The 24,961-nt window shown below is 43.0% G+C and overlaps 1 protein-coding gene across 29 annotated transcripts in view; it reads left to right on the forward strand.

The window, feature by feature from the left end:
* LOC144591791 (receptor-type tyrosine-protein phosphatase delta-like) overlaps window positions 1–24,961 on the forward strand; it is a 1,768,335-nt gene that overhangs the window by 1,581,298 nt on the left and 162,076 nt on the right. For 16 of the 29 annotated variants that reach the window (XM_078395814.1, XM_078395847.1, XM_078395838.1 and 13 more), the window contains 4 exons: window positions 508–525; window positions 2,022–2,132; window positions 5,123–5,392; window positions 6,348–6,929. In XM_078395814.1, the coding sequence (XP_078251940.1) occupies window positions 508–525; window positions 2,022–2,132; window positions 5,123–5,392; window positions 6,348–6,929 (981 nt within the window). The remainder of the gene's footprint in view (window positions 1–507; window positions 526–2,021; window positions 2,133–5,122; window positions 5,393–6,347; window positions 6,930–24,961) is intronic. The other 13 variants (XM_078395841.1, XM_078395851.1, XM_078395886.1 and 10 more) reach the window with 1 other exon arrangement.

Genomic DNA, 24,961 nt, shown 5'->3' on the forward strand with positions numbered 1-24,961 from the left:
ACAGTTAGTGTAGTCACTGGATCTCTTCGTAGTGGCACACACTTCCACAAAAAAAGTTCTATCAGCTGTAAGATACACCTGTCTAAAACAAAGTCGATACACAAACTTCACTTAGATATAGTTGAGTAGATGACATAATCCAATCTAAATGGTAGTAGTTATATCCACCAAGCCTACAGTGTTTACGATATTTGCTTAAACAGTTATAAATATGTTAAGGGTTCAAGGCTGTCAAACATGTGACCAATCTCCTAAGAATTCACAGTCAATTTCTGCTCTGGTAGCAACAATGTCGCCGAAAGTGGACATTGTCTTTATGGTACAACTTGCTATACTAACCTTATACTATCTAATATTATCCTGTTTACCAATACAGTAATTCAGCTTCTTTCTAGACCTTTATTCTGTAAATCTAATTTGATTTTATCTTCCAAAGCCCTAGCCTCCTTCTTCTCGTACTAATGCTTCTTCTTTCTAATCTTATTTGCATTCATATTATCCACCCAGGTGGTACGCCAATACGAGGTAAGAATGCTGAACTAACGTTCACAGAATTGATCCTTCTCATTTCTTCTGTCCTTTCATACTTCTCATGTTTGTCATGTAAAGATGTCCATTCTTTCCTGTTTTGCTTTGTCCACTTTGTTTTCTGTTCAATGATGTTCCTGTTGTGTCTGTTTTATTTGCTTTGGATGTAAAGGATTTTATTTTTGATATGCTTAGATACTGCATATCATTGTCCTTTGTCCATACCCAGTCAGAGCGTATCATTTGTCCCTCTTTTTGTACTATTACAAACTCAGGGTAATCCTCCCTTCCCTTTCTCAAACATGACCTGCATAGCTGTACTTGATCTTGAGCGTGAGATCAAGTGAAGTGTGGAGCATCTGCAAAAGACCTGGAATAATTATTTTTTTTGTCACCTTTTTACCCTCCCCTCAAGGACTGAGATCTGTCATTTTTCTTCACTTTTTCTTTTTCCCTTCTTCAAACCAGCACTTTTCACACTTTCCTTATCCAGATACACTTTTTTTTTTCTTTTCTAAAAACTTTTTCACGGATTTGCGAGTTCGAGTTTTTCAAGCGACCAACTTCTTCAAGACTCACAAGCCGGAGGCACCCTGTGAACATTTTGATGTGCGGTGAAGATGGCAGCGCTGGTCTTTTTTTTTCCTTTTTAACACATTGCGTAAGCTCAGACAATAATTTTGGATATTTTTTCTTGCATTTTGTGGGCAGACACTCAAATACTAATCCCACTGGTGGATTTTTTCGTGTCTTGGGGCCCAATCGGGTCGACGCCAGAGGTTGGTTTCTCTTTCCAATTGACTTGGGCCACCATTTTACAATGAGACGGTGTGAATTTTTCTTTACTGATCCAATTTACTCTTATGTATTTTTATTTTTCAGCAAAAGGGTCTGAAAGATTGTAAGTTGCACCATAATTACATTTATGTCCTACAAGGTTGCATGTATAGCAAGAGTTACTTTTTAAAAGGTCTTTTGAAACAGTATTTTGAGAAATTATGCCTAACTAACCAAAATTCTTTTTTTCACTTTGAGCAGCTTTTTGTGTTTTTGCTGCACATTTTTGACTGAAGAAAATGTTTCTTGAGCAACGTGTCTGCCTTTTTCAACCATTTCGAATCTTTGTGGTGACTTTTTTAACATTAACTCTTTTACTTTATACAAAAGCCATGCTCCTTTGAAGCAATCTCGCCCATCCATTGACCAGTGAGTTGCCCAGAGCAGGATTTCGTTGTGAAAAGTCATTTAAAAAAAACCAAAACAATTCTCCTGCCGGTTTTGATGGTGTGAAATCCGTCCTTCACTAACTTACCCATCACATCCACTCTGTCTGTTCACCTTAGCAAAGCGATGACTCGACGCTGAATGGAGCTTCGCACACAAGTCCTTTCATCATGTTGAAAGGATTTGAATGAGTGAATAAAGAAGCTGAGTTGGCAACACATTCTCTAACAGGTTTCTGTGCACATTTTTGTTTTCTCTCTACCATGCAGGTGCCCTCCAAATCGAGAACAGCGAAGAGTCGGACCAAGGGAAATATGAGTGCGTGGCAACAAACAGTGCTGGTACACGTTATTCTGCCCCTGCCAATCTATATGTGAGAGGTAGGGAACAATAACACCCTGGTATCCACTATTCAGAAAGGCTCAGGGCATTGGAAACATTTCTAAATAAATGTAAATAGCTATTGCACTAGATAACAGAAGGACTAAATAGTGGAAAAAAATAATACAATTAGAAGTTGCATTGAGTTAAAAAGCAACGCACTTGAGCCCAATCTATCCTGTGTGTTGGGTTTGTAAGTATATATATTTTTTATATTTTATCTTCTTTTTTCTTGTATTAATTTTAAATCTGTGCTTTATATTTATGTTATTTTGATAATTTTGTTTCCGTTAACTTGATTGCTCGGTGTGCTACTAATCATTAATAATCGATTCCAAGCACTGGGGGTATGTGTGTGAATGCACTTAAATCGTGAGGTGCATGGGGTGGAGACACTGGCTTCCTGACTAAAAATCAGCAGAGCACAATTGATTCTTTTTTTTTCTTTTCATTCGTGATAAACCTGCAAACCCCTGGCACTCCAGTAATGAACTGAATTTGAAAGCTGTCTTGTTTTCACCCTGAATTATCTCAAAGAGAGAGTGTACCACAATGAAAGAATGTGACTTTATGTACCCTGTACACTTATGTAAACTGTACAATCTGCTCACTTTCTTCCTGGGCATCTCTCTGCCTACAACTTTGGGCAGATCCTTGAGTCGAATACTAGAAAACACTTTTTTTTGCATTTATTTTCTTCTTGACTGGTATACCTGAAAATTATTTAGCAGGTAATTTAAAAACTATATATGATTTCATTATCATGTAGATGATGAAAAATTCAGAATGAATGTAACGGCTTTAAGCTCATTACTGCAGTGTTGGTGCTCTTGGTTAAAACTAGCTTCTTCTTGGATTACTTCCCCACTGCTTTTTTTTCCTTTTCCTGTTCTGCCTTGAACAAGTGGAAGGTCTTATGATTGCAAACTATCCAGAAAGCCAAGTGATCTTGACTTCTCGATAATGGCATAAACCCTCTGTAGCATTAGAGAGGTTAAATTGTTTGTTTCATCAAATGGACTGAAAATATCAATATGATGCTAGTTGGAGTTAGTGGGCACCATCTTAATGTCAACCAAATGGTGATTTATTGAAGTCGAGGAAGGAAGACTTGATCAGAACTAGATAACTTGTACTAGTAGCAGTTGAAAGCCTTTATATGGCCTTTTTACTCTCTCTGTGTTCCCTTGTTTTTCTCCTTTCCTCATTTCATTGTGTTCTGCATCAAACCCCCTACATCCCTCAGAGCTGCGAGAAGGTTGGTGTGTTTTTTACTTTTTACCCACCTTAAGAAATATTGATTGAAATAACAAGAAAAAAAAATCTGAAATGAATGGAGCTGCATTGTGGCCTTTGATTAATGTTATGTCTTATATGAAGCTTTTAGTTTTGGCTGTTGGTGCTTGTGAGCTAATGACATCAAACAGAGGTGCATGTTGGATGGTGATGGACATTGGGATGCATGGTCAGCTATGCCCTGCTAAATTGGTCAGTGTTCCTGCTCTTTGATTCTCACTGATGCCTGTTGCTCAGGGAGACCTACCAAATCTGGAGTGTTGTGCTTCGTAGTACAAAGCTTTCCAAAGCATGAGTAAAATATACCTCTTCTGGTTCAGTTTCTGTTTTCCAAGGAAAATAATTAAATTGTCTTGTAATGCAAAATCTATATTAATATTGGCTGCTTCCTGCTTTTATTGTAGCGTATGCTCTCTGTCTAAAGATTGCTTGCTCCTTTACCCTTGCTACCAGCCATCATTGCTCACAAGGTCATAATGGGTCACTGCAAAAAATAGCCTTGCAGTACATTTTCTAAAACAGCTCATGCATATTATAGAATAAACCAATCTGGGGAGAGAATTACAGCTAATACTTTAACTGCACACTTATGTGCATAGGTTTCCTTTAAATATTTTGTCTGCTTTGAACTTTATTCTTGACCTCGGCCAGTAGATTACAAGGTTGAATACACTAAGCAGGAGCACTGATAAAACAAAAGCTTTGATAAACTTTGAGTCTTGTGTTCCCTATGTGTATGGTCCAGTCTTGTAAATGTGCTTGTGCGCTAATTATCTTGTTGACTACATGACTTATTTGCAGTAACATTGAGTGCAAATAACCCAGTTAATATTGCATCTACTGCCTAATGTAAATGCATAGTTTGCTTTGAATGCTATCAGTGAAACCTTGCTTCTTAAACTGGCTTTCCCTTCCCTGGATTTAAGGTATATTACCACAATAGCAGCATATTCTAATATGCTCCTGCTCAGTTCCTTCCTATTTTTTTTCTCCTCCCACCCTACCCTATGGATCTTGGATTTTACATTCAATGTCTTAAAAAAAAAATCATTTTGTTTGTATATTATGTTACTCTTTTATAATTGTCTTCAGCATGGTGGTGAACTCCAGTCAACCATATGCTTGCTTGCATGACTTGACCCAGTTAAAGTAACAAGCTTTGCCTTGTTTTCAAATGTAACTATATGTTTACATGTTAGTGTGAGGTCTTGAGGCTGCATCCACTTTGACTGAGTCTGAAAGCAAATGAGTTGCACTTTCAATGTACTGTAGATGACGTGTACCAGGGGTCTGATGTGGCAATGTGGTCAAGCACATTAACTCACATCAACTGGAAGTACGCAGCATTGAAGTTGGTTTTGTACTCAACTCAAGCATGCTGTTGATCCTCCAATTCTTTCTTCTGTGTGTATTTATTAATATACCTGTGCATGTGTATTGTTAGTCTGTAGTTTAGTCCAATTTGGGAAACTTACAGGTTTGATTTAAATTTATGTACGAATAGAACTGATGCGAACATAATTGAAAAATTTTATTTAATTTTTTTTTTCCACTGGTTTATGTTTAAAGTCAAATGTGTAATATAGTTCTGTGTTGGGACAGATGTTTTGTAGAATGCATGTCATGCTTTTAGTGTGTGGAAAAAAATGCTTGTTTTTTGTACATGTTGTTACCTTTTTCTGTTTTGTTGCAGTTCGGCGTGTTCCACCAAGATTTTCTATCCCTCCGACAAGCCACGAGATTATGCCCGGTGGAAGTGTAAATATCACCTGCGTCGCCGTGGGCTCCCCGATGCCTTATGTGAAGTGGATGCTGGGTGCAGAAGACCTGACTCCTGAAGATGACATGCCGATCGGACGTAACGTGCTGGAGCTCAATAATGTCAGGGAGTCTGCCAATTACACCTGTGTGGCTATGTCGACACTCGGAGTTATAGAGGCATTTTCAGAAGTCACCGTTAAAGGTGAATAATATTTACAGAAACTACCGTGGACCAGTAAATTTGCTGAAAGATGTGTTGTATTTACATGATGCATGGCTTTTCCATCCAACATCTAATTTTGAATTGTATTCTTGGGATATTGGAGCAAAAATAATAAATCTTAAAATGGTTAGTTTAATTACTGCCATAAAATGACTAGATAGATCCTTGGTCAGTCTTTCCAGGTGAAACAGAGGTTCACCTGCACCTCCTCCAACCTCATCTATTGGATCCGCTGTTCCAGATGTCAACTTCTCTACATCGGCGAGACCAAACGCAGGCTCGGCGATCGTTTCGCTCAACACCTTCGCCTTAACCAACCTGATCTCCCAGTGGCTGAGCACTTCAACTCCCCCTCCCACTCCCAGTCTGACCTTTCTGTCATTGGCCTCCTCCAGTGTCATAGTGAGGCCCACCGCAAATTGGAGGAACAGCACCTCATATTTCGCTTGGGCAGCTTACAGCCCAGTGGTATGAACATTGACTTCTCTAACTTTAGATAGTTCCTCTGTCCCTCTCTTCCCCTCCCCTTCCCAGTTCTCCCACTGTCTTCCTGTCTCCACCTATATCCTTTCTTTGTCCCGCCCCCCCCTAACATCAGCCTGAAGAAGGGCCTCGACCCGAAACGTCACCCATTCCTTCTCTCCAGAGATGCTGTCTGACCTGCTGAGTCACTCCAGCATTTTGTGATACATAAGATAGATCCTTGGGATCTTCAATCCAAATTATTTTCAAAATTGTACTCTTATCATTTCCAATATATTCTGGTCAAACGTTACCAATCATTTTAATAATGTACATAGATAATAAGGGAATTTCATAATTAAATTTCCAATATTAAAGACTATGGGGTGATTGTAACTGTGTCAATGCCAAGGTCACATGTCTGCAGATCTATTTAAGAGTGTGCTTACATCATGCTTTTATCTGTCTGCAGCTTTGCCAAAACCCCCAGGCACACCAATTGTAACTGAAACTACAGCGACGAGTGTCACATTGACTTGGGACTCGGGAAACCCAGAGCCTGTGGCTCACTATATCGTGCAGCACAAGCCCAAGCATTCAGATGGGCCGTTTGAGGAGATCGATGGGGTAGCTACAACGAGATACAGTGTTGGAGGACTGAGCCCTTACTCAGATTATGAATTCAGAGTTATCGCGGTGAACAATATTGGACAAGGGCCACCGAGCAAAGAGGTGGAGACGCGAACAGGTGAGCAGGCTCCTTCTAGCCCCCCTCGGTCTGTGCAGGCACGGATGCTGAGCACCACCACCATGTTGATTCAGTGGGAGGAGCCGGAGGAGGCCAACGGGCAGATCCGCGGATACAGAGTTTATTACACTATGGATCCCAACCAACACCTTAACAACTGGCAGAAGCACAATGTTGATGACAGCATGCTGACAACAATTGCAAACCTCACTCCAGAGGCGACTTACACCGTATGTGTCCTGGCTTTCACTTCTGTTGGAGATGGACCACATTCACCTGAGATACAGGTTAAAACTCAGCAAGGAGGTGAGTCATCCATTTGCCCGAACTTGAGAAACTTTCTTCTAATTTCATACCAAGTTTTCTCTTGTGCAATTGTAAGATAGGTTTCTTCTCAAAATGTTATTGTAAGTTTTCTTTGATGACATAACCTAGATTTTGTTCATGGTGCTCTGTGATCATAAGGTCATAAGGAATTGGAGTAGAATTAGGCCATTCGGCCCAGCAAGTCTACTCTGCCATTCAACCATGGCTGAGCTATCTCTCCTTCCTAACCCCATTCTCCTAGAAACATACAAACATAGAAAATAGGTGCAGGAGGAGGCCATTTGGCCCTTCAAGCCAGCACCGCCATTCATTGTGATTATGGCTGATCATCCACAATCAGTAACTCGTGCCTGCCCTCTCCCCATATCCCTTCTGTGGCAGAGAATTCCACAAATTCACAACTCTCTGGGTGAAAATGTTTTTTCTCATCTCAGTTTTAAAAGGCCTCCCCTTTATTCTTAGACTATGCCCCCTGGTTCTGGACTCCCCCAACATTGGAACATTTTTCCTGCATCTATCTTGTCCAGTCCTTTTATAATTTTATACGTTTCTATAAGATCCCCTCTCACCCGTCTAAATTCCAGTGAATACAAGCCCAGTCTTTCCAATCTTTCCTCATATGACAGTCCCACCGTCCCGCGGATTAACCTCGTGAACCTACGCTGCACTGCCTCAATAGCAAGGAAGTCATTCCTCAAATTAGGAAACCAAAACTGCACACAATACTCCAGATGTGGTCTCACCAGGGCCCTGTGCAACTGCAGAAAGACCTCTTTACTCCTTTACTCAAATCCTCTCGTTATGAAGGCCAACATGCCATTAGCTTTCTTCACTGCCTGCTGTACCTGCATGTTTACTTTCAGTGACTGGTGTACAAGGACACACAGGTCTCATTGCACTTCCCTTTTTCCTAATCTGACACCATTCAGATAATAATCTCCCTCCTTGTTCTTGCCGCCAAAGTGGATAAACTCACATCAACTGTCCAAGTCACCCTGCAAACTCCTAGCATCCTCTTCGCAGTTCACACTGCCGCCCAGCTTTGTGTCATCTGCTAATTTGTTAGTGTTACTTTTAATTCCATCATCCGAATCATTAATATATATTGTAAATAGTTGCGGCCCCAGCACTGAGCCTTGCGGAACTCCACTCGCCACTGCCTGCCATTCTGAAAAGGACCCGTTTATTCCTACTCTTTGCTTCCTGTCTGCCAACCAATTCTCTATCCATGTCAATAACCTACCCCCAATACCATGTGCTCTAATTTTGCCCACTAATCTCCTGTGTGGGACCTTATCAAAGGCTTTCTGAAAGTCCAGATACAGTACATCCACTGGCTCTCCTTCATCCATTTTACTTGTCACATCCTCAAAAATTCCAGAGGATTAGTCAAGCAGAATTTCGCCTTCATAAATCCATGCTGACTTGAACCAATCCTTTTACTGCTATCCAAATGCGCCGTTATTACCTCTTTAATATTTGACTCCAGCATCTTCCCCACCACCGATGTCGGGCTAACTGGTCTATTATTCCCCGTTTTCTCTCTCGCGCCTTTTTTGAAAAGTGGGATAACATTAGCTACCCTCCAATCCACAGGAACTGATCCTGAATCTATAGAACATTGGAAAATGATCACCAATGCGTCCACGATTTCTAGAGCCACCTCCTTGAGTACCCTGGGATGCAGACCATCAGGCCCTTGGGATTTATCAGCCTTCAGTCCCATCAGTCTACCCAATACTATTTCTCACCCAATGAAAATTTCATTCAGTTCCTCTGTCTCCCTAGATCATCTGTCCTCTAGTAAATCTGGGAGATTGTTTGTCTTCCTTAGTGAAGACAGAACCAAAATACCTGTTCAACCCTTCTGACATTTCCTTGTTCCCCATAATAATTTCACCTGTTTCTGCCTTCAAGGGACCCACATTTGTCTTTACTAATCTTTTTCTCTTAACATACCTAAAGAAGCTTTTACTATCCTTTATATTCTTGGCCAAATTACCCTCGTACTTCATCTTTTCACCCTGTTTTGCCCTTTTTGTTACCTTCTGTTGTCCTTTCAAAGTTTCCCAATCCTCTGGCTTCCCACTACTCTTTGCTATGTTATACATCTTTTCTTTTAGTTTTATTCCATCTCTAACTTCCCTTGTCAGCCACGGTTGCCTCTTGCTCCCCTTGGAATCTTTCTTCCTCTTTGGAATGAAATGATCCTGCGTCTTCTGGATTATGCCCAGAAATTCCTGCCATTGCTGTTCCACCATCATTCCTGCTAGGATCCTTTTCCGGTCGACCGTGGCCAGCTCCTCTCTCATGCCTTCATAGTCCTCTTTGTTCAACTGCAACACTGACCCTTCTGATTTAACTGTCTGCCTCTCAAATTGCAGATTAAAGCTTATGGTCACTACTAGCGGTTCCTTTACCTTGATTTCCCTTATTAAATCTGGTTCATTGGACAACACGAAGTCCAGAATTGCCTTCACTCTAGTCGGCTCCAGTTCAAGCTGCTCTAAGAATCCATCTCGGAGGCACTCTACAAACTCCCTTTCTTGGGGTCCAGAACCAACCTGATTTTCCCAGTTAGATAACTCCCATTAGAGTCTTCTTACCTTTACAATTCCTCAATTCTATCCACAGTGACTCTACATTGTCAGTCCCTTTGTCACCCCTCGCAAGGGATTGAATTTCATCCCTCACCAACAGAGCTACCCCACCTCCTCTGCCCACCTGCCTGTCCTTTCTATAGGACGTATAGCCCTGAATGTTCAGTTCCCATCCCGATCTTCCTGCAGCCATGTCTCTATAATCCCCACAATGTCATATCTACCAATCTCTAACCGAGCCTCAAGCTCATCCACTTTACCTCTTATACTTCGCGCATTCATATATAATACTTTTAATCCGCTACTCACCTCACCTTTCACATCGATTCCTATTTCACTTGGCCATACTCTCCTATCCCTTCGTGAGCTTTCTGTCCCATTAATTCTGGTGACTTTCTTAACTTTTCCTGCACTCACTTTCCTTTTAACATCCTTGTCTTTCCAATTTGGCTCCTGCCTTCTCTCCATCATCTTTGATACCTGTGCAAATCAAGAATCTATCTAACTCTGTCTTAAAAATATCCACTGACTTGGCCTCTGCAGCCTTGACGCCATCCACTGACATGGCCTCTGTTGCAGCAAGAAATAAAGACATGCAGTGGCTGATGTGGCTGGCAGTATTGGATTTTCAAAAATGCACTCACAAGCTCTTCCTTTCACAGGGGGTTGACAGATTGTGATCACCTTCAGTAAGAAAAAGGCACAACAATTTTCCACCAAAACACAAAGCTTCGTGGCCTTTTGAAGTGAAATGTATCATATTAACAACTAGATTGGAGAATCTGAGGTTAAAATGGAACAACCTGGACTGCTGGTGATATCCAAATCCTTATTGTAATTGACATGGACATGATTTGAATTGAATTGAATTGAATAAGTTTATTTGCCAAGTATGTACACATACAAGGAATGTGTCTTGGTGCTCCGCTCGCAAGTAACAACACGAACATACAATAAACAATTAAGAATAAAGCATAAAACATTAAGAATAAAACATTATAGTTTAAACGTGAATGAAATAAAATACCAAAACAAAAGGAGGCTACAGACTTTTGGTTATTGATTAGAGCTACTACTTGCAGAAAAAAACTTTATGTCTGGCTGTGGCAGCTTCCCAAAAGCGCAGTGTCGCCGGAATCGCCTTCCAGAGGGAAGTGCTTCAAAGAGTTTGTGGCCAGGGTGTGAGGGGTCAGAGATGATCTTACCTGCTCGCTTCCTGGCCCTTGCAGTGTACAGTTTTTCAATGGGGGGGAAGGTTGCAGCCAACAACCTTCTCAGCTGATCGAACGATTCGCTGCAGCCTCCGGATGTTGTGCTTAGTGGCTGAGCCAAACCAGACCATGATGGAGAAGGTGAGGACAAACTCTATGATAGCAGTATAGAACTGGACCATCATTGCCTGTGGCAGATTGTGTTTCCTCAGCTGCCGCAGGAAGTACATCCTCTGTTGGGCCTTTTTGACCGTGGAGTCGATGGTGGCCCCCCATTTAAGGTCCTTGGAGATGATGGTTCCAAGGAATTTAAATGACTCCACAGATGTGACTGTGGTGTTGTTGATGATGAGTGGGGGAAGGGGAGGGGGAGCTCTCCTAAAGTCTACAATCAATTCCACTGTCTTAAGAGCATTGAGCTCCAGGTTGTTATGAAGGCACTAGGGTGCCAGTGTGTCACTTCCTGTCTGTAGGCAGATTCCTCCTCATCCTGGATCAGTCCAATCAGGGTTGTGTCATCCACAAACTTGAGAAAATTTGGAAGATTAATGCATGTGCAAGCAATGCATGCTTATTTGTTATTAGAGTGAGCTGGAGAACATAGGCGGAAATAGTAGTTTCATTCAAGATCAACATCATAAGCTGAGATCAGGATCTGTCTGGATCTCTGCTGCACCCCTCAAGAAAATAATTCTTGGCAGAGTTTGCTTTCTTGCACTCCACTTTTATAATTATTCCTCCTTATTGGTCATGTGCTTTTGTTGCCATTCATTACAACAATGCGGAGATATTGAGTGATTGTGCAACTGCCGAGCTATTTTGTGCTTTTTTTGACCTCGGGGCAATAGTGATTCCATCACAGTGAGGAGGTGACTGGAGGAGACTCACTGTGATGGATGTTTCTTTTGGTTTGATTGTGTGTGTTATTGTTTATTTTTATTGCTCTTGTTGTTGGACTGTGGGTAATCTTTCATTTCACTGCACATTTATGTGTATGTGACAAATAAACTTGATTTGACTTGACTTGACTTTTTGAACATCTGCAAATAGAATCAGTTTGTTACCCAGGAACAACCTGTATATCATTAGAAAGGTTGGACAACTGAGAGTTGAGGGTCTTGACTAATGGACAGTGGTACAATGGATCGCAATGCGTCCCTGTGAGTGGGTGTGGATTTTTTTCCATTTTTGTTGACGTAAATTATTGTAATGTGCGCATGATGGCACTCCAAGCTGTTGAGACTAAGTTAAGGGAGTGTAAAATGGTGAGGTTGAGCAAAGAGATGGCAATGTAAGCAGATAGTTCCCCGAAGATGCTGAGTCGCAAGCTCTCGCCCATATGTTTAAAAATATTTGCTGCTATTGGAGATGTGGTACACTGCCCTTTGTATGAAGAAGTGGCCTGAGGAGCAGTTCTACAATACGACAATATATGATAAAACTTTATTCATCCCCGGAGGGTAATTAGTCTGCCAACAGTCACAACATAAAAGGTACACAAAAACTTGAAATGAAAAGTGAAAACAAAAAGAAAAAGACAAGCGACTGTTGTCTGGCTGCTGTGTGCACAGCGCCTTCACCGGAACAAATGAACAAACAAACAAACATAGACTTGTCCCCTGGAGGATTCTAAACTAGAGTTCCCCCAGACCGGGTCCCCCTTTGTTTTCCCACCATCCCTCACGGCGGTCCCCCCATGCCGGGTCCCTATTGTCTTCCCTGCCGCCCCCCCCTCCCACCCCTCATGTTCCACTGCCGCCGAGGTTCCAGCCATCACCAAGGCTCCCGCCTCTGCCGAGGCTCCCGTTGCCGCTGAGGCCCCATCACCTCCAAGGCTCCCATTACCATCGAGGCTCAAGCTGCCGCCGAGTCTTCTGCTGCCACCACCGAGGCTCACATCGCCGCCGCCGCTGAGGCTCCTTTGACCCAGGCAGGCCTCGCCGCCCGGCTTTTCCGCAGTCCTCTAGGAGGCTTGTGGGGCATGTCGGGACTACTGGGTCATCGGTCGTCACTCCGGTCGTTGGCGCCACAGTTGTTCTGCCAGTGAATCAGACTTGCGCGGCTCCCCGGGACACTCCCGCCAGTGCGCTGCTCCCCGGGATACTCCCGCTGCGCACACTGCTCCCCGGGATACTCCCGCCAGTGCGCAGCTCCCTCGGGACATGGAGAGGATAAGTTTAGAAGGATATAGGTCAACTGCAGGATGTTGTGACTAGTATGGATGGGGCATGATGGTCGGTGTGGGCAAGTTAGGCTGAAGGGCCTGTTTCCATCCTGTATGATTCTATGACTCTTGCTGACAATAGATATGTACAGTTGATAGGCATATAATACTGACTTTGCAAACTAATAGTATTCTTTGTTCATTATGGATGAGTACACAGTACCATAGTTTGATGGATTTTCTATTGAATTTGCAACTTACCAGCATATTTCAAGTAGATTTATTGGCTAATGGTGTTAAGGTTATGAGTGTATATTGTATTTGCATCTTGCTGTATTTACTGATGTATTCCCATACACTGATCCAACCTGAGAAAAAGCTAACCCAATAAAAAGCTTTTCACTGTACCTCAGTACATGTGACAATAAACTAAACTGAATTAAAATGGAGAAAAGCATGAAACAAAAGATGCAGCTGATAGAACTAAAATGTAATCTCCTCATCTACTGAGTCACAGCACAGAAACAGGCCCTTCAGCCCACCACATCCATGCCGACCACACTATTTATCTTCACAACCCCATTTATTCACATTTGGTCTGTAGCCTTCTGAACCTCAAGTGCCTGTCAAGCTGCTTCTTAAATAAGATACAATGCTACTTATATTATATGCAGAAGGTGGTGCACTTTAAGAAAGAAGATTGTGTCAGTATTTTATCCGTGCAAGAAATCTGAGCAAATGACCTTCTGTCATTTATAGTCACAGGAAGGTGAGGCAACTTCCACCATCTTCAGTTTATCAAACGAATAACGCCAACAAAAAAAAAATCCAGATGTGCATTTCTCTGCTCCACTTGCAGATTGAACTGAAATGCATCCTGAATGCCCAGGGGATCTGAGAGAAGTGCAAACTGGTGCAGTATTCATTTCACAAGGCTTGTTTCCTCAATAGACATTGCATATCGGGTAACTGTACTCATTGTGCATGATGGGCCTGACTTGCCAAGAGCCGCCTGGCAAGCCATTGACTTGAGGTTTTACATTGGGTATCAGATTCTAAAGTCAGCCATTTTAATCCATGTGTCATAAAAAAAACATCCACCAGAATAGATTTACATTTTGGAGAGGAAGTAAATGCAGGGTAAATCAATAGGGAAATGTTCAAACAAACAATATTGTGAGGTGAAGAATGCTGCCTCAACTTGTCAGGTGCCCCTACTCCTTAATAGGATAAATACCACACAGGCTCTCTGCAGAACTCTGCACTGATGCTGGTTTGGATTAAGGAATAAAACTAGATTAGGTCATATCAAACTGATGAAGCACCTGTCCATGTCCACTGGTGAAAATAGAGTTATGTTAATACTCCAATTATTTCAGATTACAGCATGATCTGCAGTACAAACTACAGTACAAGACACGTGTGGCTGCGCCTAACGGCTGCGGCTCTCTGGCAGTCTGTTTGTCTTTTTTTCCTTTTTTTTTGTTTGTGTCGGTGTTGGGATGGTTTTTGTTTCTGTTTTTGGCTGTGTATGTGTGGGTGGGGTGGGGTGGGGGAAACTTTTCTTTTATTAGGTCTCTTCCCCGGGGCGCAGCTCGGCCGCGGGGCCTTCCATCGCCCGTGGGGCCTTCCATCGCGCGGCTCGGGCGCTGGACTTAACATCGCCGGCGCGGCTCGGCCGCGGGACCTAACAGTGCCCGGCTCGGCCGCGGGGCCTTCCATCGCCCGATACGGCCGCGGGACGGTTCAGCGCTCGGTGCGGCTCGGCCGCGGGGCGTTCCATCGCCCGGTGTGGCTCGGCCGCGGAACGGTTCAGCGCCCGGCGCGGCCGCGGGGCCTTCCATCGCCCTGCGCGGCTCAGCTGCGGGACTTAACATCGCCGGCGCGGCGCGGCTCGACCGCGGGACATTTCAGTGCCCGGTGCGGCTCGGCCGCGGGGCCTTCCATCCCCTTGAGGGGGCTGTGCGTGTCGGTCGCCTCGGTAGGGGTCGAGCTGCCTGTCCGTGGGCGCGGGGGGAAGAGAGTGGAAGTTTTGTTGCCTTCCATCACAGTGAGGGGGTGTTTGGAGTCACTGTGATGGATGTTTGTGTTGGGGTCGTGTATCCTGTGTTCTTTTGCTGTGTCTTGTGACTGCTGAAATTTCGTTCGGTATTTATACCGAATGACAATAAAATTTTGTTATATGTCATTATGTTAACATTTGCTTCTTTATTTTACTTTCACAAGTTATTTAATGAGAACCACAGGCAGGGATAGTTAATGAATGCAGCATTAAAATAAAATTAGATTTGAAAATGGTGTAATCTCATGGTGCGTAGTAAAACCAATTATTGCGTTGACCAGTGCATTGCTCTTGTCCCAGACCAAATAAAATTAAATGTTCATAGGTGACACGAGAAATTGCAGATACTAGTTTGCCAAAAAAAACACAAAGTGCTGGAGTAACTCAGCGGGTCAGGCAGCATCTCTGGAGGACATGGATAGGCAACATTTATAACTAAAGAAAACCCCTGCAAAATTGAATGCTTAGAAAGAAAGACAAATTGCATTTGCCTAGCACCTTGAGACGTCTGAAAGCATTTTACAATCGTGAAGGAGTTTTTTAAAAGTATGGATACTGTGGTGCTATCGGGAAATCTATACATGGTGAAGTCTAGTTTGCTCTCACACTCAGAAAAGCAGCCTGTGCTGAGATTGTTTGCACCCATCTGAGATTGGCAGACACCAGTGCAATTTCACATCATCTGCAAGACACTTATGATGTTGTAGATCTCCCTTAGCATTACAATGAAATGGCAGTAGAGTGGGATTTTTCAAGTATCAGTAACCTCCTGTTGAAGAGAGACGAGAGCTACCTCTGAGACAAGGCTCGACAGCAGAATTATTTAATAAGCTATGTGACCTCTACAGTTGATTAAGCACCCTTCTTAAAGACAAGGAGCATTCTCAGAGACAAAAGGGCCTGTCCCACTTTAGGCGATTTTAATGCGACTGCTGGCAACTGTTAAAGTCATAGCAGATCGCCGAACTTTTCTTTAACCCGACGACAATGACCACGACAATGCCGAGTCAGGTCGAGATTACAGCGTCTTCGGAAACATCGCAAAATTCCCACGCTGTCAATGCTTCTCCGGCGTCCTAATTTTCGCTGAAATCATTGACAAGTCGGTAAGTAACATATAACAACTACAGCATGGAAACAGGCCTGTCCGGCCCTACCAGTCCACGCCGACCATTCTCCCTGACCTAGTCTCATCTACCTGCACTCAGACCATAACCCTCCAATCCCCTCCTATCCATATACCTATCCAATTTACTCTTAAATAATAAAATCGAGCCAGCCTCCACCACTTCCACCGGAAGTCCATTCCATACAGCCACAACCCTCTGAGTAAAGAAGTTCCCCCTCATGTTACCCCTAAACCTTTGTCCCTCAATTCTGAAGCTATGTCCCCTTGTTGGAATCTTCCCCACTCTCAAAGGGAAAAGCCTACCCACGTCAACTCTGTCCGTCCCTCTCAAAATTTTAAAAACCTCTATCAAGTTCCCCCTCAACCTTCTACGCTCCAAAGAATAAAGACCCAACCTGTTCAACCTCTCTCTATAGCCTAAGTGCTGAAACCCAGGCAACATTCTAGTAAATCTCCTCTGTACCCACTCCATTTTGTCGACATCCTTCCTATAATTTTGCGACCAGAACTGCACACCATACTCCAGATTCGGCCTCACCAATGCCCTGTACAATCTCAACATTACATCCCAACTTCTATACTCGATGCTCTGATTTATAAAGGCAAGCATACCAAACGCCTTCTTCACCACCCTATCCACATGAGATTCCACCTTCAGGGAACAATGCACAGTTATTCCCAGATCCCTCTGTTCCACTGCATTCCTCAATTCCCTACCATTTACCCTGTACGTCCTATTTTGATTTGTCCTACCAAAATGCAGCACCTCACACTTATCAGCATTAAACTCCATCTGCCATCCTTCAGCCCACCCTTCCAAAAGGCCCAAGTCTCTCTGTAGACTTTGAAAATCTACCTCACTATCAACTACTCCACCTATCTTAGTATCATCTGCATATTTACTAATCCAATTTGCCACACCATCATCCAGATCATTAATGTAAATGACAAACAACAGTGGACCCAACACAGATCCTTGGGGCACTCCACTAGACACTGGCCTCCAACCTGACATACAATTGTCAACCGTTACCCTCTGGTATCTCCCATTCAGCCATTGTTGAATCCATCTTGCAACCTCACTATTAATACCCAACGATTTAACCTTCTTAATCAACCTTCCATGTGGAACCTTGTCAAATGCCTTACTGAAGTCCATATAGACAACATCCACAGCCTTGCCCTTATCAATTTCCCTGGTAACCTCTTCAAAAAATTCAAGAAGATTAGTCAAACATGACCTTCCAGGCACAAATCCATGTTGACTGTTTCTAATCAGGCCTTGATTATCCAAATAATTATATATATTGTCCCTAAGTATCTTTTCCATTAATTTTCCCACCACAGACGTCAAACTAATAGGTCTATAATTGCTAGGTTTACTTTTAGAACCTTTTTTAAACAACGGCACAACATGCGCAATGCGCCAATCTTCCGGCACCATCCCTGTTTCTAATGACGTTTGAAATATTTCCGTCATAGCCCCTGCTATTTCTGCACTAACTTCCCTCAATGTCCTAGGGAATATCCTATCAGGACCTGGAGACTTATCCACTTTTATATTCTTCAAAAGTGTCCGTACCTCCTCTTCTTTAATCCTCCTAATTTCCATCACTACTCTACTTGTTTCGCTTACCTCACATAATTCAATATCCTTCTCCTCGATAAATACCGAAGAAAAGAAATTGTTTAATATCTCCCCCATTTCTTCCGGCTCAGCACATAGCTGTCCACTCTGACTCTCTAATGGACCAATTTTATCCCTCACTATCCTTTTGCTATTGACATATCTGTAGAACCCCTTGGGGTTTACTTTTACATTACTTGCCAAAGCAGCCTCATATCTTTTTTTCGCTTTTCTAATTTCCTTCTTAAGATTCCTTTTACATTCTTTATATTCCTCAAGAACCTCATTTACTCCCTGCCGCTTATATTTATTGTATATCTCCCTCTTTTTCCGAACCAAGTGTCCAATTTCCCTGGAAAACCACGGCTCTTTCAAATTATTATTCTTTCCTTTCCACCGAACAGGGACATAAAGACTCTGTACTCTCAAAATTTCACCTTTAAATATCCTCCATTTCTCTTTTATATCCTTTTCATAAAACAACAATTTCCATTTCACTCCTTTTAAATCCTTTCTCATCTCCTCAAAATTAGCCTTTCTCCAATCCAAAATCTCAACCCTTGGTCCAGATTTGACCTTCTCCATAATGATATTGAAACTAATGGCATTATGATCACTAGACCCAAAGTGCTCCTCAACACATACCTCCGTCACCTGACCCATCTCATTTCCTAACAGGAGGTCCAACACTGCCCCTTCTCTGGTAGGCACCTCTACGTATTGCTGCAAAAAACTATCCTGCACACATTTTACAAACTCCAAACCATCCAGCCCTTTAACAGAATGTGATTCCCAGTCTATATACGGAAAATTGAAATCACCCACAATCACCACTCTGTGCTTACTACTAATATCTGCTATCTCCTTACATATTTGCTCTTCCAATTCTCGTTCCCTATTTGGCGGTCTATAATACACCCCTATAAGTGTTGCTAAACCTTTCTCATTTCTGAGTTCCACCCAAACAGCCTCCTTAATCGAGCCTTCTAGTCTGTCCTGCCAAAGCACTGCTGTGATATCCTCCCTGACAAGCAATGCAACACCCCCACCTCTTGCCCCTCCGATTCTATCACATCTGAAACAATGAAATCCTGGAATATTTAATTGCCAATCGCAACCCTCCTGCAACCATGTTTCACTGATCGCCACAACATCATACTTCCAGATGTCAATCCAGGCTCTAAGCTCATCCACCTTTCTTACAATGCTCCTAGCATTAAAATATACACATTTAAGGGACCCATCATTTCTTATTCTCAGTTTATTTCTTTTCCCTTCTTTCTCTCCTACATATTGGGTCTGAGTGTTTCCCTTTTCTGCCTCCTGCCTCACACAAGTACTTGAGAGTTTTGAACTATAACATCTTGTATGGTTTACTTAAAAAACAAGCTTCATTGTAACAAGGCATAAACTGGATTTACTTCCAGTTTACTAATAGCTGTATTAATTTTTTATTTTTTTTAAGTGGTTAAGTGGATTTTTGTGAAAAGTGTGTGGGCATTCTTTGAAAATGTACGGGAGATGCATATCTGGTTTCTGGGTTGCATATCTGGATTGGGAGCCCACTTTAAGTGTAATGGCTGATGGCCATAAACATCCCAAACCTGGGGACAGCATGCGACAGCGCCCGCAATAAGCAACGATACCTAGCGACAAGCCAGCTGTCGCCGAGAAATTTTACTTCAGTTGATTTCTCAGCGACGCACTGAGATCCACTACGAATCTTAGAAGACTCCTCACGATCATGCCCGCGACACCCAGCGAACTGTCGGCGACAGCCTAGTTGCCGGCAGTCGCCTTAAAATTCGCCTAAAGTGGGACAAGCCCTTCAAGTGAAATTTGCTGCTTCTAACAGTCAGCATCCTGAGTCATTGGTACTTTGAGAAGCAGAGCAAACCGTACAGTCGGTACTATACGTAGGTTTTTACCACATGTGATTGAGGGTGAATGAATAAACCAGTGTCTCCATCTTTGTGATTGCATCCCATAATCATTTTGCGTACCTGAACTGGATCATCCTTTCAATGTTCTAAGCTCTTGGGACTACAACCTATGTTTATATATCTATTCTCAAAATACAACCATTGAAGCCCTGTCTCCATCAAGATCAGGGCTATAATTCCAAGAGGCATTTCTTCTTATTTTTTTATGCTTGTGTATGGATTCTCCTGATTTTATACATGAACTCATGAATCCCATATTACTTTAAAGTTCCTTGAATCATACTGTTACTAAATGGGCGGGGGGGGGGGGGGGGGGGGGGGGGTAAGGGTGAGAACAAAAAACAAATGGAATTGTTATACATTCACATTGAAATCCACAGTGTACATCAGGGGGGACAAAGTCAGGTGTGTGGTTTAGATCAAAAGTGTTGGAGTAACTCAGCGGGTCAGGCAGCATCTCTGGAGGACATGGATAGGCGATGTTTCGAGTTGAGATCTGCTGCTCGACATGAATTGTGTGAGACCCTCACTCACTGCTCCCCCTCTGTACTCCCTGCTGCTTGCTGCCTGCCCCACTAAGTTACCCCAGCACTTTGTGTTCTGCGGAACATTCCCGCATCCGCAGTGCTTTGAGTCTCTATTTCACTGCTCCACTGAAATCTCCTCAAGGTATCCCTAATTTGAAGATGTTCTCTCGTCTCTCCAACATGGGTTTTGTGAGACCCTCTCTCGCTGCTCCCCCTCTGCTTCCTGCCACTGCCTGACCTTCTGAATCACTCCAGCACTTTGTGTTCTATACATTATTTCAGTCTCTGCAACTCCCTGTGTCTCCAGAAATGCAATTAATCTGCTGTCCTATGCATTGTGTGGTTTTGGAGCTTGCTTCATCCAACTATGGCCGCAGTGCATTTAAGATGTCTGCAAAGGATCTGAGACACATAGCTTCATATGCTCATCTTCTCATGCCAGGAATATTCTCTCCCAAGCATCAATAATCGGTTGGAATAATCTTCCGTGTGTGCTGAAAGTCATCTTGCTGAACGAAAGTGGCTGTCAGAGATTTGGATTCTCTAGCTGGAACAGTCATCTGCAGTTTGTCGTTTTGCTGTCATTTCCAATTCATGTTTTGCCAGTTAATACATGAAAAATTCTGAAAGTGGAAGATAAAATAAACCAGTATCTTCTGCAAAAAATGACAAGTTGGCATTAATTCCATTCCAAACAGTTCAATATCTGAAAATGATTAGTTATTATATTATTATTTCATGTCATCACACGACTGTTTGTCAATAGCGAACAAACTTTAGTGCCACGTCGTTGGCCTCTGCAAGATCCTTTACAGTGCATGTGTCATGCAGCATGTCACAGCTCAGGAGATGTTCCATAGTCTGGAGGCCCCGTCCGCACTCGCAGTCTTCCGCATCTTCAGTATATCCCCACTTCAGCATGTTCGATTTGCTCCTCCCCATGCCTGTCTGCAGTCTGTTGAGACTGCACCAGGTTATCCACGGTTGGTCGGGAACCTGGTCGATTTCCATGTGAATGTCTTCCGGAGATTTCTCTAGTCTCTCTTCCCAGAGTTTGAGCCTTCTGGACGATGCACTGCAGTCCAGGGGATGGACAGAAGAGAGGAAACTTCTGCGTGAATTCAAATGCTGAGGTAGCAAAGGGTGGTCATGTCGGGGGTGTCTTTCATCCTCTGATAGTCTGAAGCATTCTTTTTGACTGGCTACATCTCTTCTGATTCCAGGAGGTGCAATGCCGGAGAGTAGGTAGATGGTGTCAGTCTTGGTATGTGTCATGCATCCACTGATGCAGCGACAGCTTGTGTTTGGCACAGGATCAATCTTCCTTGATGATTAGTGAAGGCAATTGTTTTGCGAAATCTTGGGTTGGCACATTTTCTGGCATTAAATGTCCAGAGAGACAGGATCATATCTGCTGCCAATTAAAGCCACCGGCTCTGTTCTAAACAGTGATGGGAGTATTTGCAGAATCGGGATAAGCACATAATCCTCCGAGGGATCTGAAAGGTGCTTGGATTATCAGACAGTGCTCTGCCTCGTTTGATGGTGGAGTGGAAATCTTTACAAAATTTAAAGGATTATCTGGACTTCTCAGTCTTGTAATTCTTGAGGAGCTGCAGACTCAGTCCAGTTGGAGACAAACCCTCCCAAAAGAGACCAAGCGATTATCTGTTCTTCTCCGTCTTGTGCCCCTCGAGGAGCTGCAGAGCCCCATCTAGTTGGGTACCGACCCCTCCCAAAAACAACCATGAGTTTTGGGCTACTGGACTGTAAAGTGGGCTCACTTTGGAACTCATTTCTATGGAGCTGAGGGTTGATGTCAATCCTGTGAGGCTGCAAAACATTGTCTGTGACTGACATGGTCCACTACAATGTCTCCATGACGCAGCACGTACAACCATCAAGTTCATTTCTGGCAGGCAACCATGAATCTGCTGTGTTGTTTCTGGATTTTAGCATCTATGATGTTGGGATTGATTCCTGCTGTCATTGGCAAAACAAAAACTCCAATCAATTCTTCTTTATCTGATCCCTGTAGGTATTCAGGTTGACTCACCTGTTAAATGTTGCTGTGTCTTTTATGGGCCATCATCAATGGATGGCTTGCATATAGTTTGGGAGTCATGCCACAAATTATTCTGGCATCCCTGATATTATCCAGAAAAGATTAAACTGTCCAAATGCTCTGCATGTATTGAATATGAGGATGTGGTTATTCTGAAGATGAAAGAGTATTTTTGCTTTGGAAGAACATTGCATTGGAAACTGGTGTATTCAGCAGGCACATTGTCTTATTCATGCTGTTGAAGTTTTTTTTTCATATTTTTTATGAGAACCTCATGGAGCTCCATTCTCATATCTCCTTCATATGTGAGTGCTCCAGTTGGCTGTCTTCTGAAGATGGCAGTCAGAGGAACTGACAGGGCTGGCCTAAGGTCCTAATCTGCTATAGTTTGATTGCTCCGAAGGTTGCCTCCTATGAAAAGACCCATATTTTTTCCAGGGGCCCCATATTCTCCTTTTAAATTATCTAATTGAAGATAGAGATAGTTGTCAACAGTAAGGAAGTGGTATGTCATTCAGCCCTTGAGGTGATGGTGGAGAGAGTCAAAAGCTTTAAGGCTCTGGATATGAACATCTCTGATGGTCTGTCCTGGGCCAATCACATTGATGCAATCACAAAGAAAGCTCATCAATGCCTCTGCTTCCTCTGAAGTTTGAGGAGATTCGGCATGTTCCTGAATACTTTGTTGAACATCTTCGTGTGTACAGTAGAGAGCTTTCTGGTTAGTTTAAGAATGAAGGAGGCTACAGAATGTCGTGAACATTGTCTGATCCATTAATGTCCTCGTCATCTAAGAGGCATCTAAGGGATTTACATGAGGTGTTTCTTGAAGAAGGCAGCTAATATATGAGATCCACATCATCTTAACAAAGTTCCTCTCTTGCTGCTGCTGCTGCTGTAAGAAGGTTGAGGAGCCTGAGAACCATGACCTCCCGATTCAAGAATAAAATTTTCCCATCAATCATCAAGCTCTAGAATTACTCTTCAGAACCCTAACAACAATCCTACTTCAGCAATGAACTCCTATAGACTTGTCATAGGTTACGGTCTGGTTATGTAGTATAACTAATGATTTATTGTATCATTGTTTCATGTATATGTATTTTTGTGTTGTTGTGTTAATATGTCTGCAAAGCTGCAGCAAGTAGAAATTTCATTGTTCTATTTCTGGTGGAATTTACAATTAAACACTCTTGACAATTGAGATTGTTCAACTTTCAGCAAGATCCTGATGGATCTGCATTTTAACTTCACTTACCAGTTTTTTTGGTCTGTGAGTCTGATCATTTTTGCTCAACAAAATATCTATCAATCTCTGTCTCAGCATGTTCAATGACCCCCATAGGTTTTGGAAGAGTTCCAGTCTTCCTCTGCTCTATATTGGAAGGCGTGCCTACTAACATACCTTTCAATCACCCCCTCTCCCCCGTCCCATCCCACCCACATCCCTCTCTCTGACTTTACCTTTCACTGCTCCTTTTCTCCGTTCTATGACACCCTTTTGTCTCCTTTTCAACTCGAACCGTTGTTACCTACTCCACCCATCAGCCAGTCAGCAATACCCCCCCCCCCTCCCCTTCGCCTGTATCCACCTATCACTTGCCAGGCTTCATTGTTCGACCTCCCTTTTCTAGCTTTCTCCCCCCCTGAAGAAGGATCCCAACCTGAAACGCCGCTTGCCCCATTCCCTCCACAGATGCAGAAGAACCCGCTTAGTTCCTCCAGCACTTAAAAAAAATCTTGACTCATAGTTGAAGGCTTAAACTGCACTTTCAGTAGCAGCCTTACTGAGTCTTTCTGAGAATCAAACGCCCATCAGTGATTTTGTCCAGTGTGAGAATGATTTGATTAGGGTATTGACAAACCCCACCTATATTAAACTTACCTTTCAAATCACACATTGCAACTTGCTTTAAAGCCTTTTACCTCATTATGGGTAAGCACTTGCAGAATTACTGGTTAAGCATGCGCCATGAATACAATTACCATGAATATTGTTGACAGAGTGCCTCCTGTAGATAATCCCAGTCGGATCTAGATGATTTAATTTAGTCTTCAGATTGTTCAGGCTGAAAGCCAGCAAGGTGGTGGAGAGATTTTGTATTCACAGTTCTGGAGAGAGTAGGGCTGAAAGAGAATCTATGTAAGGGCCTTTCATTCTCCTTAAATAACAGAGGGCATCTCACGGCATTGTGTGAGATATTGGGAGAGCGATCTACAGTGCAATATGTTTAAGATTAGGAACCCGGCAATAGGTTTTTTGTTAGATTCACAGAGGAAGCTGGTCGTTCTGCGAGCAGATGAGTTGGGGCTGGAAATTCTATCACAAAACACAATAAGCTGTGTGATGGAGTTATTTTTCCTTTGCTTTTGTGCATCATGTGGTGTTTGAGCCAGGTCCCCTGTGCACGCCGTGCACACAGACACAGGGAAAGCTCAGCATGCAGGGTAGTACTGAGTGTTGTATCAGATAGCACAAACTTCAGGCACACAGTAAAAGCGTGCAAATAGCACTAGTATTGATCTTTACAGAGACTTAAAGCTTGGTTTAGTTTCGTTTAGAGACACAGCGTGGAAACAGGCTCATAGGCCCACCGAGCCCACCGAGGCCCATAGAGTCCGCGCCGACCAGCGATCCCCGTACACTAGTTGGGATCAAACCCGGTCTCTGGTGTTGTAAGGC

The sequence above is a fragment of the Rhinoraja longicauda genome, chromosome 3 (assembly GCF_053455715.1).
Source record: "Rhinoraja longicauda isolate Sanriku21f chromosome 3, sRhiLon1.1, whole genome shotgun sequence".
Taxonomy (NCBI): domain Eukaryota; kingdom Metazoa; phylum Chordata; class Chondrichthyes; order Rajiformes; family Arhynchobatidae; genus Rhinoraja; species Rhinoraja longicauda.